Genomic DNA, 18,667 nt, shown 5'->3' with positions numbered 1-18,667 from the left:
TTTTCAGTTCTATTAGCTGCTGATTTTTCTGGAATCGGCCTATTCGAAAAAAAGCTGCAAACAAGTCCCAAATTTCTCGGTCACTATTGCCTCGGTAAAACCATTTAACCATTAGTACTTTTTCTTCAGTAGTGTGCAAAAAACTCATAGCCGAGTATTTTAACGTAGAATTTTAATGCAGTGGACTTATTAAGACCCATTATTTGAGGTTCATCACCAGTCAAGATAATAAATTTTGGCTGGCATACCTGTGAATACGAGACAATCAAGATTTTTGGCTATTACTCCTAAACGGACCAACCAAAAATAATTTAAGTTGTTTTGTTGGTTGCAGATTTTGGTGCTCTTTCAATTATTCTCATACATTTTTTCTCTAAAATAATTAGGGGAGCCAAAATTTGACCCAATTAAAAAATTACATTTTCTATGTCCCACCTGGCGGGTGTAACACCCTGTATTTGTGAATCAATTTTGAGTTCGAGTTATTAGGTAAAAAATACACATAATTTTGATTCTTGATTCTATTGCCAGCAAATTAAATATGAAATATGAAAAATATCGAAGTTTGACTCTATTCTTAAGAGTAATAAAGATAGCTTTTACGTAAAAAATTGATTATATCGAAAAAATGAATATTAACATCAATTAATGCATAAAAATTTACAAACAAAAGTTCAACCTAAATGTTCTATAAAGACATACATAAATAAAAATGATTTAAATACTTATCTAAAAATAATGTTCTTAGATGAAAGTTCTAACACCTCTCAAAAACTTTGTACAATTTCGGTAAACTAGCAATCTCTAAAATAGCAGCGTTTTCCGTAAAACTTCTCGGAGGTATAAAATAATTTTTAATCGCCGGATAAAGTACATATTCAGTAATCCATTCCCACGTTTTTCCATTTTCGTCTTCATGTTCTGAGACGTTTGAGTAAAACATGGCAGTTTCTCTTGCGAACGTGTCAAAACATTTTTTTTCTACTTCCCAATTAACTTCTGTTGCTAATCGAATTATATACATCGGAAGACTTACAGGATCCGGTATATATTTATCTTAAAATCAAATTGTCTGCAAAAAAATTATAAATTACTAGAGAAAACCTTACCTAGCAGTATAGGTAAACTTTTGAGCATGCCGCTACTGTCAATATTAAGAGAAAAATATTCATTTAACATAGGGCTTTTCTCTATTAAGATTTCGTTAATTCTATTAGCCAACTCCTCTTTTGGTCCATCTTCTTCTGTCCATCCAGTTTCTGGCAAATCCAAACCAAGAAGAGCTAACTCTTTAATAGACATACCATCCTGGAAACTAAAAAATAAAAGAAATAGCTGGCATCTTACTGATTCTATAGAGACTTACGTATAACAGTCAAAATTTTGAAAGTTATAAAGAACAAACTGATAAAAGAGCTCTTCTAAAATCGCTTTAGTATTGCATAATAGTAACTGAGTGTTATACTGGATAAGAGCCTGTTTGGGATTTATAGAGCCAACAAAAACGTGTTGAGCAAACGTTTCTCTTAATGCTTTATGGCAATTTTCTTCCACAGCCTTTCTGAGTTGCAAGACACTTGTTAGTTTTGTTTCTACCCTAAAAATTTACCTTTAGCTGCAAAAATGGGAAGCGTAGAGCTGTAGAGTTACTTAGTAATTTTTTTAATAAGATGCTTGTTTAGAGGTTCTTCGGTTTTTTTTTCTTCTTTATTATTGGAAGATGTATCTTTCGAAGTCATAATAGAATTTGACATTTCTTTGTTTGTATTGACAACTATTTCCGATTCATTCTTATTGTTACTGCATATAAGAGTTTTTGTTGATTTTAGTGCAGAGTCTTCAGTTTCTAAAAAGATAATCGGATTCAATAAACTTATATTGTATAAAAATCTTCAGCGTTTTTAAACAGTGACATTAAAATAAAGAACTGCTTGGAATTAAAAATAACAATATTTCTTCTGGGGTATCTCAAATGTCATATTGCTTTTTAAACTCTTAATTTTAATTATATCATCTTATGTGAAGCACTTGGATTTTATGATTGATAACAAGTTAAATTTCTATATCTATATTAATATTTGTTGTAGGGCTCTTAAGCAGTTATGACTTAGCAGTCTTGCCAGCATGGGAGCAGCAATTTTTCTTTTGAAACTTTGAGAATTTTCTTCTGTCTGTTTCTTCTCTGAAGTTAACTAACTATTCGAACTTGCGTCGAGTATTGCTGTATACCAACCAATGATGCACCCACTGGGTTCTTATAGCTCCTGTATAAAGTCAAAAAAATTAAGGCATTAAAGGAAAACTGCAATTTCTGAAAAATTGTCCCTCTTATCAGAGTTCTTCTCTAGGATATACAAATTACAGACCTTACCAGGTGTTTTTTTCGGTTTGACCCACCAACACAGACAAAGGACATGCCATTTACCATAATGAACCTCAATAAAAATTCTAATAACCAAAAATTTACAAAAATTTAGTTCTTCTTTGCCTTAGTTTTTTACAAAAGGTGTGGAGTTTTCTGAGCCATCAATAATAAGACAATAGAAACTTCTGACAGGAGATTACGTATGTATATGTATGAGAACTCTATAGAGACTCAAATGCATGCCTAGCATTAATATTTTCTGACTCTAGGAGTGCCCTCCAAAAAATAACTAAAAAGGTGATTAGGGTCAGGTACTATCTCCTCAGAAACTCTCAAATTAGATTAGCATGGATCCCAAACCATACTTAATTATATAAGCAGATACAATTGCAAACAAAACAAGATTGCAACGTCACACAATAAAATAAAATCCAAGTACTCCAATATAATCTTAACCACTATACAGAAAAGATTAAAATCGGCATTAGAAAAAAATCTGCTTCTAAATTTTCCTCATATCTTTAACCTTATTTTCAACCCACATTTACTTGGGTTTCTATGTGAACTTATATCTGATTTTCTAGGAGCATGTAGATTGCATCTTTGACTTTAAGGATGTTTCTATTCTGAAGTTGTGTTTTTTCCTCTCTTTATCGATATTTTTTATTAATAATCTCAAAGGAATCTTGTACCCAAATAGGCGACATCTCGCCTTCTGGGTGTAGATAGTATAAGAGGGGTATGTAGATAGTATATCCCCCCTGGGGGAACCTGTAACCCCTAGAGGGCGCGTCCCCAGGTGGCGGATAGGGGAATGCCTTCCAGGTATGGGTGGTAGGAGGGAAATCAAATACCTCCCGCGGACCAAACAGGTGTGGGTATCTGACTCCAGAAGAGCGACCCAAAACGGCGTCTGGCCCAAAATGGGCGGCTGAAACCAAAACTGGCCAACCCGGTAGGCAAGCGTGGCCTTTTAATGCCAAAACCCTTCCAATGTTGAGTTCAGATATACCCCAAGCGAGTAGAGTGAAAAACTCAGAATCTCGCACTGATAAGTCGCCTCATGGATTCTGGGGAAGGCAAAAACTCAATAAACCCAAACATCAACCCCGCTTTAAAGATCGAAATCAAAAAAAAAAAATGCTACGTATAACACCCGCACTATAAGATCAAAGGAACACCTTGAGATCCTGGAAAACGAACTAGACCATATCAAATGGGATATAATTGGCCTGTGAAACTAGAAGTGAAACTAGACGTCAAGGAGAGAGTGTGACCACCCTTACGTCTGGACACCTATTATATCAGAAGAACGCTGACACAAACTCACATATTGGTGAAGTGGCGATCATTAAGTTGGATCCGAAGATATACCAGAAGTAAACAGAAGCGAACTAAGACAGGCCCCGAAACAAATGAAAAATAGGAAAGCACCTGGAGAAGACCGCGTTACCGCCGAGATGCTAAAAATGGGAGGAGCAGCGCTTGAGCATGCCCTTTGTCTCCTTTTAAACAAATGTATTACCGAAGAGAAAATACCGGAATCTTGGCAAAATACCGAGGTTGTTTTAATCTTCGAAAAAGGGGACAACAATACCAATATTGCAAACTATCGACGATCGTCTTCTTTCACACTTGTACAAGCTTCTCACAAAAGTTTTGACCAACTGGCTGACAAATAAACTTGACTTCTATCAACCAGTCGAGCAAGCAGGATTCAGGAAGGAATTTAGTACAAATGACCATCTACAAACCGTCCGTACTCTAATAGAGAATTGTTCCGCGTATAACATAACTCTGCACATGGCGTTTGTTGATTACGAGAAGGCGTTCGATTCTGTCGAGACCTGAGCTGTCCTGAAAGCAATGGACGAGGCAAGAATTGACACAAGATACTCCAAACTTAAAAAACACATCTACGACAATGCAACACTACAAGTGACCATCAACGAAGAAGCATCAACAAATAAGATCAAGATAGAAAAGGGGGTCCGCCAAGGAAATACCATATCCCCTAAGCTCTTCACGACGGCACTGGAAAGCTCGTTTAAAAAGCTGCCATGGGGAAATAAAGGTATCAACGTAGATGGAGCTCGACTAAGTCACCTTCGATTTGCTGATGATATTGTTGTCATTAGTGATGACATCAACGAGCTAAAAGATATGTTGGAAGAACTGCAAGAAACATCAACACAAATCGGACTCAAGATGAATCTAAACAAAACCAAAATAATGACCAACAAACAAACAGTAATAACTATAGAAGGCCACGCTCTCGAAAACGTCGAGGAATACATATACCTGGGCCACGCTGTCAGACTGGGAAAACAAAACCAAACAGCCGAAATATCCCGGAGAATAAGACTTAGCTGGGCAGCATTCGGAAGACTAGGATACATTTTAAAATCCCAAAGCATCCCAATTAATCTTAAGCGGAAAGTCTAGAGGCTTGCATATTACCCGTTACAACGTATGGACTCGAGACGATGACACTGACAAAGAGGAGCGCAGAAAGACTCAGAACAACCCAGAGAGCCATGGAGCGCGCCATGCTGGGAACTAGCTTAAGAGACCACATTAGAAACGATGAGATTCGAAGAAGGACAAAGGTAACGGATGTTATGAGAAGAGTAGCCGAACTAAAATGGAGATGGGCAGGTCACGTTGCAAGGCAAGACCCATCTAGATGGATTAACAAAATCATGCAATGGCGCCCAAGAGCCACAAAAAGAAATGCCACGTTGGTGAAAGACCACCAACGCGGTGGCGGGACGCCATCCAACGAATAGCAGGGACAAACTGGCTCCAAACTGCCCTAGATAGACAAACATCGAAAGCACAGGAAGAGACCTACATTCAGGAGTGGATAGATACAGGCTAGAGAAGAAGAAGTACAGAAATAAGAGGTCAATTGCCTAGCCAAGTAACCTTACCAAAAAAGTTGCCTCACTGACTCCCATAGAAACAGGAGAAGGGAGCAGCAGAAAGTAGTTGTAATATCCTGAGTTGGAAGTCTTAAGAATTATTAATTTATTATTATAAAGGTACACATAAAGTACCAACCAGGACATACAAACTGAAAATAACAAATTAGGTTAAATGAAATATCTTCAATATTATACAGAATGAATGAATGAATTGAATGAATGAATGTATTGACATCAGAGACTAATTTTACCTTTGGCACGTTTTGAGCAGCCCCACTTCTTGAGGTTTTTATTTTTAATACTGAATTTTTCTGTTTTTTTTTAAATTCAACTATAAATACCAAAAAATTTATGATTACTCACTTACTAACTTTATAGCTTATTTAAAAATTTTAATTTATTAAAACTCCCTAGGAAGATTAACAATTTTCTAAAGATTCAGAACAGAACTAAATTCACAGTAAAAATCTGCATATGTAAGATTTATCTTAAAATGAAATAACATTTTGTAAAAATCACAAAAAGACACACAATCCTTTTATATTCCTAAGAAGACAGTTTTACTCTTACTTGAAAATAAGATGTAATTTAAATAAAATTTATTTTCCAAAGGCCTATGAATGGGAATTTTATTCATAAGAAAGCCTTGGTAAAGATTTTCAATTTATTAAAGTTATTTTTCAGATTATCAGAGTTAAACAATTAAAAATATTTCAATCCATAAGTCACAAACATTAGGTATTAACCTTTTTTTTCATCATTCTTGTCACTATGTTTTTCCAAACAAATATTCTCAAAATCATCTTGCTTTTGAAGAAACTGCTGATGATGTTCTTGGTATTCTTCCTCTGTAAGAGAAAAATTCAATGCCTGTTTGCCCTTGTTGACAGGTTCAATAGAGTCTAGTTCAGTTTTTTTGCTAGACACATCAAAAAATTTATCCAGCTTTTGAATATTTGAGTCTGTTCTTACCTAGAATTGATAGTATTTTAAGCTAATTTTTATTCAGATATTTCATAATAAATAATAAAGTAATGTAGGCACTTACTAATTAATTAATGCATCTGAAAATGGGAAATAAAAAACTTACCACATACTTAGGGTCCTCTACAGTTTTTTTATAAGATATGTTATCTCTGAGGGTCTCTTTGGTATCAAATTGTATGTTTGGTAATTTTGACTGGAAAAAAATTATTAACAGTGAAAAATAACTTCCTCTAAAGTACTTACTTGAGTATAAAAAACCCTGGAAGTATTAGAACCTAATAGTTTCTGTTCCAAATTATTAGTAATGATTTCAATGATCTGACTTTCATTTAAAAAATGTACTTCATGTTTTGTGGGATGGACATTTACATCTATAGTATTTGGATTCAGTTCTAAGCTTAAGTAAACAAAGGGGTGGCTGTTTTTTGGCAAATATGTTTGGTAAACTGTGTCTATACATTTTTTTAAACCTTGGAAAAAATAACTATTAAAACATTTTTTTTGCCTCTTTCACACTTACTTTGATTATCCACTAGCCTGTGATTGATAAATAGCAAAAATTGAAATCTTTTGTTACTATAGTTAACATTGGTTATATACCCCTGACATTTAAGCTGGAGATCTGAATTTTCAAGGCTAAATTGAATTAATTCCCTAATAGAAAAAAATGTTTAGAAATATGTTTTTAAGTAATTAGTATTATATTACCTTCCTATTGAGCTACCATAAATGAGTTTAATGTTATCCACATGATTAGATTTAGCAGGTGTTCTAATATCATTATTACCTCCATGTTTTTTCAATGCAAATCCTAAAACATGTTTTAATTATATGGTCTACGTAAATAGGTAACATAATATAATCATATAAGCTAAGCTTGAAGCTGAAAATAATGTATGCTGTAAAAAAAACATCTTTTAATTATTACATTTTAATAACATTATCTTTTAATAGTATTTTATGTATTTTAGTATTCCTTACCAACACCTGCATTATGAATTGCATACTTGCTAACAACATCAGATATCTTTTGATATTCTTCAGCAGGTGATCTTAAAGCATTTCGTCTTACATTCATATTGTAAAATAAATCCTCCACTGTTATTATTGTCCCTTGGTTGCCTGCTAAGGGCTTTGGAGGTGCCTTCAACTTGCTATCACAATATTCAGCCCTAAAATTTCAAATAACATAAATTATAAATAAATGTGTTATTTAATTGAAACTTGCCTGTAAGCACAAACATCTTTTCTGGTTTTTGAGGTAATTATAAGATGAGCTACATGTGAAATGCTAGCTAAAGCTTCTCCTCTGAAACCATAAGTAGATATTTTCTGAAGGTCTTCAAATGCTGATAGTTTTGAAGTTGTGAATCTTTCACAAACAATTTCAAAGTCTTCTTTCCGAATTCCAGTTCCATTATCCTGAATCTGTATAGTCAAAGGTATATGTTGATAAAAAAATTTCTTTTTTGGATTATTTGGACCTACCTGTAGTAGCTTTAACCCCCCATTCTTTACAGTAATTTGTATGTTAGTGGCTTTTGCATCCAGACTGTTTTCAATTAATTCTTTCAAAGCGTTTGCAGGCCTCTGTATTACTTCACCAGCCGCAATTCTATTTATTACTTCTTGTTCGAGCTTTTGTATAGGTTTTGGCTCCATTATAATGGTATGTCAAATAAGAAAAGGGCCTTCGGCGATAATGTTTGGAATGTCTTTTTTTAAATTTGACCAACATAACCTCAAACAACATATTTTGACAATTTGTTGTTTGGCATTGACGGCGATTTTTAAATCTTAAAGCCCTTGAACCCTGAAACATTAGGACGGTACTGGCGGGAGAGGCTAAGACAGCCTTGAAAGCTTTGGCGATTTACTGAATACTGAAAAAGCTTCTACTCCTCGACATACAGATGGAAATAAGAGAACGAAATTACTTCCTCGAGACTACACGGATTGTGAAGCATCTGATTGTGATCTTGCAGAGGCTTTCTTTTTAATTCTGCCGAAAAACTATATTTTCATTAATCAAATTTTGCGAAAAAACTTAACAATATATATCTGTTCTCATCTTTCGCACAAAGTTTTTCTATGTGTTGTGTTTCAGCTGTGATTAGTTTTCATTTAGGTTTGCTGACACGTGGGATGAAAAAAAATATAAAAAAGCAGTGAATTGTTGTAAGAGAACTGAGAAATAAACAGTAAACACTTTGAATTGAATATAGGCATTGAAGACATTGCATTTACATAAATACTTATTGCATTAAACTTCTTTTTGTAGGAATGACAAGTGCAAATGGAAATAACAAATGTAAGAAATAAATTCTGAGAAGAAGAAGCTGTGGAGTAAAATCTTTAGCTAGCAAAATATACGGATTTTCTGGTTTTTAACGGGTCCAATATGTTTAATACTTGGGCTCTTATTCTGAAGCCTTGAAACCATGAAAATTTTAGTACTATACAATTTTATTTGAAATTCTATGCATGTGAAAATTATTTTACTCCTGATTCATTCATGCCCAATTTAAGAACGGTCTTAAACCAGATGCCATGCCTTCAGTCAACCTCCTTGGCTTAATACCAAGTAGGTAGAAAAATAGTCTTCGTAACAAGTGACCCCACCAGAGCTGTAAGCTTAAGCTTAATTTACTGCTTGCGTCAAACTAAGCTCTTTAACTGATAATTGATATAGCTGTATCGTTTTAAACAATTAATTTTAACTTAATAATGTGTGTCTTAGACTGACACCACGGTTGTGTGGCCAAATGATATTTTCTATGATACATTTGAAATCAATAAAATAATAACAAGATAGAATATGCTGAACGATGAAAATTAAAAACTACATCCAGGTCTTTACTAATACCATAGGATCCCAGATAGACACTATGAATCAAATAATTTATAATTTAAATAATAGAATTTTATTATTTTGAATGATTTTAAAAATTAATACTTCAAAATATGCATTTTATTTCTGCACATCAAGTCAAAACTACCCAGCGAAGATCAATATTAATCAGAATTTGCAGCAGCATTAATTTCGTTTCTGTGTAGACTTTTTAAAAGACGTAATGTCAAGCCTGACTCTAAATCCGACGCCAAAACTGATAGAAAAGTAATTTCAGCATTTTCAATGCATTTATTTTATACAAATTTAAAGTCTAAAATTTTCAAGTGCAAATAGAAAAATGGTGTAACTCCATGTACATTTTTCTTTTAACATATTAACTTATTGCTAATTTATAGTACAGTAGTACAGTAATTTATAGAGTACAGGGTAATTGTTTGGGGTTTTTATAATTTTTTTATTGCTTAGGTACAATTAATATAACCTCTTGCCTTACTCTGTATTAATTTATTTTGCAAACTTTGCTCTTCATACAATACAATATTTCATACAAAGTTCCTCAATAAATTAAGCTTATACATTATAGAATTTAGAAGAGTTTTTATATTTTATTTAATGTTTTACAAGCCTGTACAACTGTTAATATCTCTTCTTATATTATATACATTATGTGAATATTTCTTGTATAATTTCTGAAACCCAGATATAATTTCAGAATACCAGATACGTAGGTAGGAAATGCTGAGAACGTAATTTAATATGGGGACAAAAAAAATCCCAATTTAATACTTTTTTAATCGGCCTACTATAATTTCCGAAAGAAGCACGCATTTGCCACTCATTTTAAGCGCACGGTATAGTACAGCAAAATTCAAATTTGGCGTCATAATCAAATTTTAAATTACCCGCTCTTATAACGTCATAAACCCATTTTTACTTCTGGTTACTACTACTCTTCGACATTTAGAGGGCGCAACAATCAATCGACCTTCAGTGTTCTATTGGCTTAATGAAAGTGTCCTATCTAAGAAGTATTAATCTATGAAGATAAAAGCTGTGCTTCGCTCACCTGCGCCGCGCATATGAAATGCATCATTTAGCGCGCTCACAAAAACAACAATACAACATAACATATAGGGCTAACATTTCCGCATAACACTCGGTTATTATATGTGTTCAAGAGATAGAGACGAACGTGCGAGTAAGACGGAGCGTGCGGCAGAGAATGTTCCTGCGCCGATTCTCGCCTATTTATTTAGGCAATTTATCTTAGGCGTTGAAAGTCATGTTTTCTAGGGTTCATGCTATAGCATTATCAGGAAGACTGGAAGGACGAGAGGTATCATGCCTGTGATGGATAAAGCCTGTATGGCGATTTCAGATTTCGCTATCCGCACAATGCTATTCTCGGTCTGGCGTTTACGCAGTGGCATAGTACGCAACGCCCGCTGGCAAATGTAAATAAAAATCAAAACGTAAACAAGAAGCCTGAAGGATGGAAAGATTTTTGTATGTTTGCCCCATGCATCGTGCTGTAGTCGATCTACGAGAACCAGGTCGTTTCCCCCACTCTCGCACGCATCTTATCGTGAGTCTCTCCCTTCCTTACTTCTCTGTGGTAGATATTTTAAAATAAATAAATTATATATATAAAATATAATAAAATAAGTAAATATTTTATAAATTATTATAATGTCTTTATATTATATAGTCTGCTACTTTTACTAAACTACAAATACACTTAAAAATGGAAACAAAAAATATTACAAGACACTCTTCAAATAAATAAAAGTTCACTGAAAATATATACAGTTTTATTCTTTTTACTTATTCCTTTTACAATTCGCACTTGCATTCGTCTGTTTGTTTTCGATTACATTTTTATGTTTTAATGCAATGGAAAACAGTAGATTATGTTCTCTCATAGTAAAATTTACAGACCTTTTCTTTTTATTTTGGCCAGTCATGGTAAACCAAACTGAAATTATAAATTATAAACTTTTTAATTATTAATAATGAAATAGGAAAAAGGAAAAGACAATACGAAAAAGTTCTTTTCGGCTGTAAATGTAATCATACGTCAAATTTATAAAAGCGATAAAACTCTTATGACATCACGCGATAAAGTTGCGCGATTAAATCTTATTTTCACCCGACATATTCATTTATATACCTGTCACTTGTCACCAATTTGTGCTATTTTACTGGCATTTGTCAATTATGTTGTGGTTGTGTTTGGTGTTTTGACTTTGTTTTTTTTTTAGTTGGAGGGATTTTGGATTTTACTGTTTTCTAGGATTTTTGACCGGTTTTGATCAAAAAAGCATAACCCATTAACCCACAAAAGTTATTTCAATAGGAGATGGACCTAGTACCGCAAAGGGTACAAAACTAGGCAAGAAGTGCAGGAAATTAGCAGAGGCAATAATAGTTGAATTCAACTTGTTGGTCATTTTCATTAATCCAAAATGTACATCAAACAGGTAAATGAATCCCTTAGGTTCTTCCTTCTGTTCTATCGCTAAGTACAGCGTAGCTTCGAAAAAATGGATAATTATTATCATAATGTAATAACAAAATCTTTGAACTTCCATTGTCTCATTTTAAATCTACATGATGTTTCTGTTGGGTTGTTTCTCCAACCATCATCAGTAGCTCTTTATATTGCAAAAGAAAGCCCTCAGGTATATTTGCAAGTCAAAACCTTGTCTGTTGTTGTTGTGTGTATATATAGGAAGCTTGCTAGCATTATGGTCAAAATCGGTATAAGTATATGGCAGAGGATCCTAGGTATTTGACATTATTTGAAAATTTGAAATTTGAATTTGCATTTGAATTATAGAGGGGCAATACATATACATATTATTTTTTTACAAAGGCATAAAGGTATTCAGTCACCTGCCATGCAATATTAGAGAGCTTTTATTCTTTTATTATATTATATTATCTTGTCAAATTCGAGAGTGTTACAGATTTGTTTTTGAAGGTGGTAGACAATGGTACAGTGAAAACATCTTGTCGGACTTGCATTGTCTTATTTATTTATTGTAACACGATGTTTCGGTTGGTAAGTATCTCCAACCGTTATCAAGTGTAAACTGACAGCAAACTTCTATTCTATAGGCTTATATACTAGATGTGTGCAGCGATGTGGAAGGGGAGGGAAGGGAGGGAAAGTCATCCGTAAAAAGGGTTGGAGGGGGGAAGGACACGCGTCTCTCTAGATCCTACACTGTCCTGTTTGCTGTCAGTTTACACTTGATAACGGTTGGAGATACTTACCAACCGAAACGTCGTGTTACAATAAATATATAAGACAATGCAAGTCCGACAAGATGTTTTTTGTTACAGATTTCCCCTCCAACAATGAGAGTCGTAAGTATAATTTTCGGAGGGCTAATTTTCCCTATATTTACCAGCTTATCTCTGATGTGGATTCGACTTTTCTATACACCCAGTCAGATGTTAATGAGGCAGTTAAAACCTTTTATGATAAAATCCATGAAATTTTTTGTCTAGCTGTTCCTCGTTTTCGACCCTCTAATAGTAAATCAAAAGTCACTGACTCAGCTATTCGGAGTGATCCAAAGCAATTCTGGAGGTTCATTCACCTTAAACGAAACAACTCTCGCATTCCAGGTTCTATGAGCTATAAAGATACCACTGTTGTGGGTCCTAAAATTATTGTAAATGCTTTTTCTGATTTTTTCAGGAGTGTTTATGTTGAGTCCTCTATTGCTCAGCCCAAAGAATCTGATACATATGGTTCAGACAACATTTTGGTCCAATCTTTTGTTGAGGCAGATGTAAGAAAAGCTTTACAGAAGTTAAAAAACAAAGAAACTGCGGGTCCTGACCAAATACCTTTATTTCTTTTGCGTGACTGTGCATCGGCCCTGGCTGTACCACTCTTACAAATTTTCAAGTTATCACTCAAGACCAATACATTTCCGGAAGAGTGGAAAAAGGCTAAAATATGTCCAGTGTTTAAGAGTGGCGACCATGACAGAATAGAGAACTACAGACCGGTGTCAATTCAGTTCCCTAATTTTTCGAAGGCCTTTGAGATATGTGTGCATGATAAATTGTCTCCTCAAATTAAGCACATAATTACAGAAAAGCAGCATGGTTTCTTTCAAAAAAGATCTACTGTCACTAATATGGCTTGTTTCTTGGAAACAGCATATCTAGTTATAAATCAGAAAAGCCAGTTGGATGTGCTGTACACAGACTTCTCGAAGGCTTTTGATAGGCTGGATCACAGTTTGCTGGCTTTGGCTCGATTTCATCCTTGTCTGGTGGAGTTCTTCATCTCATATTTGACTGGCAGGCTTCAGTATGTTGAATTTAATGATTTTGGGTGTGAGTATTACATGGCTTCGAGTGGTGCGCCCCAAGGCAGTAACCTCGCCCCAATGCTGTTCGATTTATTTATTAATGATTTAGTTGATTGTATGGAGAGTTTCTGTCTTTTATTCGCTGATGATCTGAAGTTGTTTCATATCATTCGTACTATGCTGGTTTGCCTGAAGCTACAAGAGGACATGAATAGGGTCTTTGAATGGTGTGAAAGAAATAAACTACCCCTAAACTGTGACAAATGTAAAAAAACGACAATTTCCATTCTTCATGAAGAGATTTTATACCCATATATATTGAGTGGTTCTCAGTTGCTAGTTTTAGTAGCATATAGTGCTAGACTGTTCTTCAGTGAAGGATTTGGGCATTGAAGTAGATAAGAAGCTCACATTCAACCAGCATGTAGTACAGGTCACTAGTTCAGCCTTAAAATCCCTCAGGTTTATAGTAAGGTCCACTTCTCAATTTGAGAATATATCCAGCTTGACTGTATTGTACAATTCATTAGTAAAGTCTAAATTAATGTATGGCTCTATGTTGTGGTTCCCCATCTATGATGTTCATCTTAACAGACTGAAGTATGTACAGCGCAGATTCTTAAAGTTACTTTCTGTTAAGTTGGATGGAGTATATCCAGTAAGAGGTGTGGAACAGGAGTACCTGCTGAATAGATTCAACTATTTGTCACTAAAGCAAAATACTATTCTCTCTAGTCAGATATTTTTATATAAACTTTGCAATAATAAAATTGATTGTTCTGAGCTCTTAGAGAGGCTACCTCTATTTGTTCTTCCTGCCAATACAAGGAGGCACTATATATTTTATCCCTCTCTTAACTTAACAAATCTGTCCAGCAAAGCTCCACTGTGCCGTGCTTGTACATGGTATAATCGGATGAATGCTATAGATGTCGACATCTTTAGCAGCACTGAATATGTTTTTTAAAAAAGGATGTGTTCCTCTCTTAATTTGAATGATACCTGATTATTTTTCTGTGATTGTTATCATTTGGTTAGTGTGTCTTATATTTTTACAATTATGCTATTGTTTTAAATTTTAAATTTTGTTATCACTCTATATTGGATCTTATATTATTTTTTTTGTACTACTTATTTAAGGTGCTTATAACTTGTACTGTTTTAATTTTAATTATTTCGATTGTCTTGTAATTGGGAATTTTCCTGTTGGACAATAAACTATTTAAATTTGAATTTGAATTTGAATATTATTATCGTCGGCAGTTGGTTGAACCGGACTTGGGGCACAATGATTTCAATCACTATTTTTCTGATATTGCGGAGATGTTGCTGGAAGCAGCTCCCAGTGACGGCGATCCATTGCAGTATCTTAATTGGATTGCTATCAACCAATCATTCTTTTTCCACCCTGAAGATGCCACTGAGGTCCTTGAAACAATTAAGTGCTTGAAGAATCATAGGTCTTCAGGTTCTGATGGTACTTCTTCATGTCTGCTGTCACCCACATGCTTTGGTTTGGGCAGTCAATTAGTCATTTCTTTAGGGTTCTTCAATGCTCAGTTCCCATCCTGTTTAAGCCTAGCTGTCCCAAAATAATAATATTTTTTGGATCCCAGAACTGGGTCAAAATTGACTTTTATTTGAACTCCTTTTTATTTGAAAAAATATGGGAATCATAATAAAAGATGTTTCTATATTTTGCTTTACGTTTATTACAAAAATAAACAACTAAAACTTTTTATTCTAAATACAAATATCCACAAAACTTACACAACATAGCAATAAATTGGAAAGAAAGAAAGAAAGAAAGAAAGAAAGAAAATGTGCTATATTACATAAGACAACAAAATCTTGTGTACAAGCATCCTAAAAACTAGAAAAATCCAAATTCACTTTAAATTTCAAACAAACATAACATCTAAAACATTTTACCATAAAATTTACACACTTAATTAATTATAACAAAACATATTGAAAAAATAAAAAAAAGCATCTTTTTGATAAATTTGATTAAAAAATAAGTAAAGCTGTCAATAAAACAGAATTTAGAGGAATTAAATTAAAATATTTAATAGGAAACAAACTAAAACACTAAAATGATGTCAGAGCACAGGTCAAAAGGTATCATTAAAAAAATCGTCAAGGCTATAATATGCCCTGGATAATAAAAGTGATTTTAATTCCTTTTTGAATTTCTTAACTTCTAAAATTTGTCTGATACATAGAGGAACATGATTGTAAATTTTTTTGCTAAGGTATATAAGTGAGTTCTTGGTGAGGGAGGATGTAGGGATTGGTAAGGGAAAATCGTTAACCCGGCGAGTCATATGACTAGTGTTAGAGGGAGGTTTTGAAATATATGCAACTTATCTTGTTTAGATCTGTAAAAAAGGTAGTTTTAGCATATACCTATTTATCCCAAAATTTTGGGTCATCGTCCCATATTCGGTATGGCGAGGGTTAAAGGAAGCTATGATTATCCCTCTTCATACAGCTGGTAGCTTGGACTGACCCTCTAACTTCTGTCCCATATCAATTTTGTCTACTCTCTCTAAGGTTCTTGAGCGGCTTGCAAAAAAGAGAATTTTCTCTTTTTTGACCTGAATTTTGATGTGATGGATATAATAAATGTTCATTAAGGTCTAGACTGGATGCAGATTTTATCAATCTGTGTCAATCATATTATTAGTTTCTTACAATATGGGATAGACTCTGTTCATCAAACAGCCAGATATGAACATGGACAAAACAATTTGATATTAGTATTTATAAAAAAACTTTAAGGTTCATATTAAATATTGATATCATATTAATAATGGAAAATGTATAAAAAATAGGATTAGTATGATTACATATAGGGTGTTTCATGATGCACTGTGACAATCAATTTCTTAAAAATTGGGTTTGGGAGTGCTTCATAATTAAGCAATGTCAATTAGAATCAATATAGTTTTTTAAATATTCGTGGTTATGTAAGACATGAAGACATAATGTCTTTAATAAAATCTGAAATAATTAAAAAAAGGTTAGAGTTAGGATAGGAAATTATACATATTGTGTGTCTAGAATTTTATGTACAATGTAAAAATTTAATAATACACAGAGCATTACAATAAAATAACAAAGATGTTGTTGGTTTTGTATAAAAATAGCAACAGCATATAATTAAAAATATTTAAATAATTGATTTTTGCCCTTAGTTAAAATTACCAAATTTTTAAAAATTTCGAATATATAAAATAAAATGAAATATATAAAATACATTCAGATAAATGCCAATGACATGTTCACAAAATCATGAATTTAACTAAGATAAATATCTCTGAGAGTTTTTCCTAATATAAGATTGGCTATTAAGCATTTTGTTTAAGTCAAGTTTGTCAAAGTACTGACATCAAACCTGTTACCTGTAAATATCTTCTTAATTCTACTGAAGTATTTAATATATAAGGCAATACTAAAATAATGCTTAAGTAACATTTTCATTCCTTTTTGTTCTTTTGTGTGTATATTAGATACTTAGATAATAAATGGGGTAGATACAGGATTATTGTACCTACCAAATTATTATTATTATTCATTTTGCAGGTTTAGTATTAAAAATAGATGTTTGATGTCAGCACATACATTTTTTCTAATATGATTTACAAACCTGATAGATATGAATGTAAATGCCGACATAATGAAATGACTTTTTGTATATTTTAAGCGTATTAAAAAGCTTAATCCTTTATACTTTTAGATTATCATTCAAGGCTTTAAAAGTTATCGAGACCAAACTGTGGTTGAACCTTTCGATAAGCGTCACAATGTTGTAGTTGGAAGAAATGGATCAGGAAAGAGTAATTTCTTCTATGGTAAAACCATTAACAGTTAATTAACAAATCATGCATATTTATTACTCTTCTTAATTATTTTAGCTATTCAATTTGTACTGAGTGATGAATATTCTCACCTAAAACCAGATCAAAGGCAATCCTTGCTTTATGAAGGTACAGGACCCAGAGGAGTCACAGGTTATGTGGAAATTATATTCGACAATTCAGACGCAAGAGTGCCTGTAAGTAACAAAATCAATATTTTTATATATTTTGGCGTATACTAAACTATAACCACACTGCAGATTGAACATGAAGAAATTTATATAAGGAGAGTCATTGGTGCCAAAAAAGACCAGTATTTCTTAAATAAGAAAGTGGTCCCCAGGACTGAAGTTATGAATTTATTGGAATCTGCTGGATTTTCAAGCGCAAATCCGTATTATATTGTAAAACAAGGAAAGGTAATTTACATTATTCTAATAATTCTTACTTCTTAATTTATTTTTAATATTATTTTATAGATTTTGCAAATGGCTACTGCTCCAGATACACACCGTCTAAAACTTTTAAGAGAAGTAGCAGGAACAAGAGTTTATGATGAAAGAAAGGCCGAATCTGTTGCTCTATTTAAAGACACAGAAGGAAAAATTGAGAAAATCAGGGAATTTTTAACCACAATTGTAGACAGACTGTCAACATTAGAAGAAGAGAAGGAGGAGCTGAAGCAATATCAACACTATGACAAAATCAGAAGGGCTCTTGAGTATATTATTCATGAAGTAGAGTTGACTGAAAATAAGAAGAAATTGGCAGATGTAAGTTTAGGTTTTGCAGCAGTTAAATTAGTATTTAATTAAGCAATTTTACTTTAGTTGGAGAAGGTAAGGGATCAGTCAGGATCAGAACAGAAAAAACTAGCGGAAAACTTAAAAGAGGCTCAAGATAATATAAAAACGTTGACAAAGAAGATCAAAGATCTGAAAAAAGATCTTGCCTCAAACAAAGAAGAGAAAGATATATTAAATAATGATCTTCAGCATTTGATCAAGGAAAAAACCAAATTGGACTTCAGTATCAAAGATTTATCTGAAGAATTGCAAGGTAAACAACTTAATTAATTAAATTATTTCTACATTAAACTATTTCTAGGTGACAATAAGTCTAAAGAACGCGCCGAAAATGAACTGGCTCGACTCACTCAAACCATTAAAGAAAAAGAAGCAGAGTTGGAAAAAATTAAGCCCTTATACGAAGAAAAAAAGGCCAGAGAGGAAGAAATTACCAGAGAACTAGCCCTGAAAGAGCAAAAAAGAAAGGAGCTATATGCCAAACAGGGCAGAGGTAGTCATTTTAAATCTAAAGAAGACCGTGACAAGTAA

General features: G+C 33.3%; 2 protein-coding genes across 2 annotated transcripts in view; one reads left to right on the top strand and one right to left on the bottom strand.

Annotated features, from left to right (window-relative positions):
- Positions 1-615: 615 nt before the first annotated feature.
- LOC126743317 (DNA mismatch repair protein Mlh1) lies at positions 616-8,025 on the bottom strand. Its single transcript, XM_050450347.1, has 12 exons — positions 7,768-8,025; positions 7,508-7,707; positions 7,261-7,451; positions 6,988-7,090; positions 6,800-6,933; positions 6,523-6,749; positions 6,383-6,472; positions 6,039-6,264; positions 1,651-1,846; positions 1,367-1,597; positions 1,110-1,315; positions 616-1,056 (listed from the first exon to the last, which is right to left on the bottom strand). Exons 1-12 carry the CDS (start codon positions 7,939-7,941, stop codon positions 758-760), a joined length of 2,277 nt encoding a protein of 758 aa, XP_050306304.1. The 5' UTR covers positions 7,942-8,025; the 3' UTR covers positions 616-757.
- A 3,328-nt stretch (positions 8,026-11,353) lies between these two features.
- The window catches only part of LOC126743314 (structural maintenance of chromosomes protein 3), a 39,594-nt gene continuing 32,280 nt past the window's right edge, over positions 11,354-18,667 (top strand). Inside the window, exons 1-7 of the mRNA XM_050450344.1 lie at positions 11,354-11,613; positions 17,210-17,324; positions 17,388-17,527; positions 17,591-17,749; positions 17,810-18,103; positions 18,161-18,389; positions 18,438-18,663. Coding sequence (XP_050306301.1) covers positions 11,599-11,613; positions 17,210-17,324; positions 17,388-17,527; positions 17,591-17,749; positions 17,810-18,103; positions 18,161-18,389; positions 18,438-18,663 — 1,178 coding nt within the window. The 5' untranslated portion in view covers positions 11,354-11,598. The remainder of the gene's footprint in view (positions 11,614-17,209; positions 17,325-17,387; positions 17,528-17,590; positions 17,750-17,809; positions 18,104-18,160; positions 18,390-18,437; positions 18,664-18,667) is intronic.

The sequence above is a fragment of the Anthonomus grandis genome, chromosome 12, assembly GCF_022605725.1.
Source record: "Anthonomus grandis grandis chromosome 12, icAntGran1.3, whole genome shotgun sequence".
NCBI lineage: Eukaryota > Metazoa > Arthropoda > Insecta > Coleoptera > Curculionidae > Anthonomus > Anthonomus grandis.
The sequence above is the reverse complement of the archived record's forward strand: the minus strand, read 5'-3'. Positions and strand labels throughout refer to the sequence as shown.

Excerpts from the sequence above, each read along its gene's own strand:
- LOC126743317 (XM_050450347.1), bottom strand. The coding sequence starts at position 7,941 with ATGGAGCCAAAACCTATACAAAAGCTCGAACAAGAAGTAATAAATAGA. Across the intron at positions 7,708-7,767 it reads GGGGGTTAAAGCTACTACAG|ATTCAGGATAATGGAACTGG; the intron begins GTAGGTCCAAAT and ends TTGACTATACAG. Across the intron at positions 1,057-1,109 it reads AAGTTTACCTATACTGCTAG|ATAAATATATACCGGATCCT; the intron begins GTAAGGTTTTCT and ends TTTGATTTTAAG.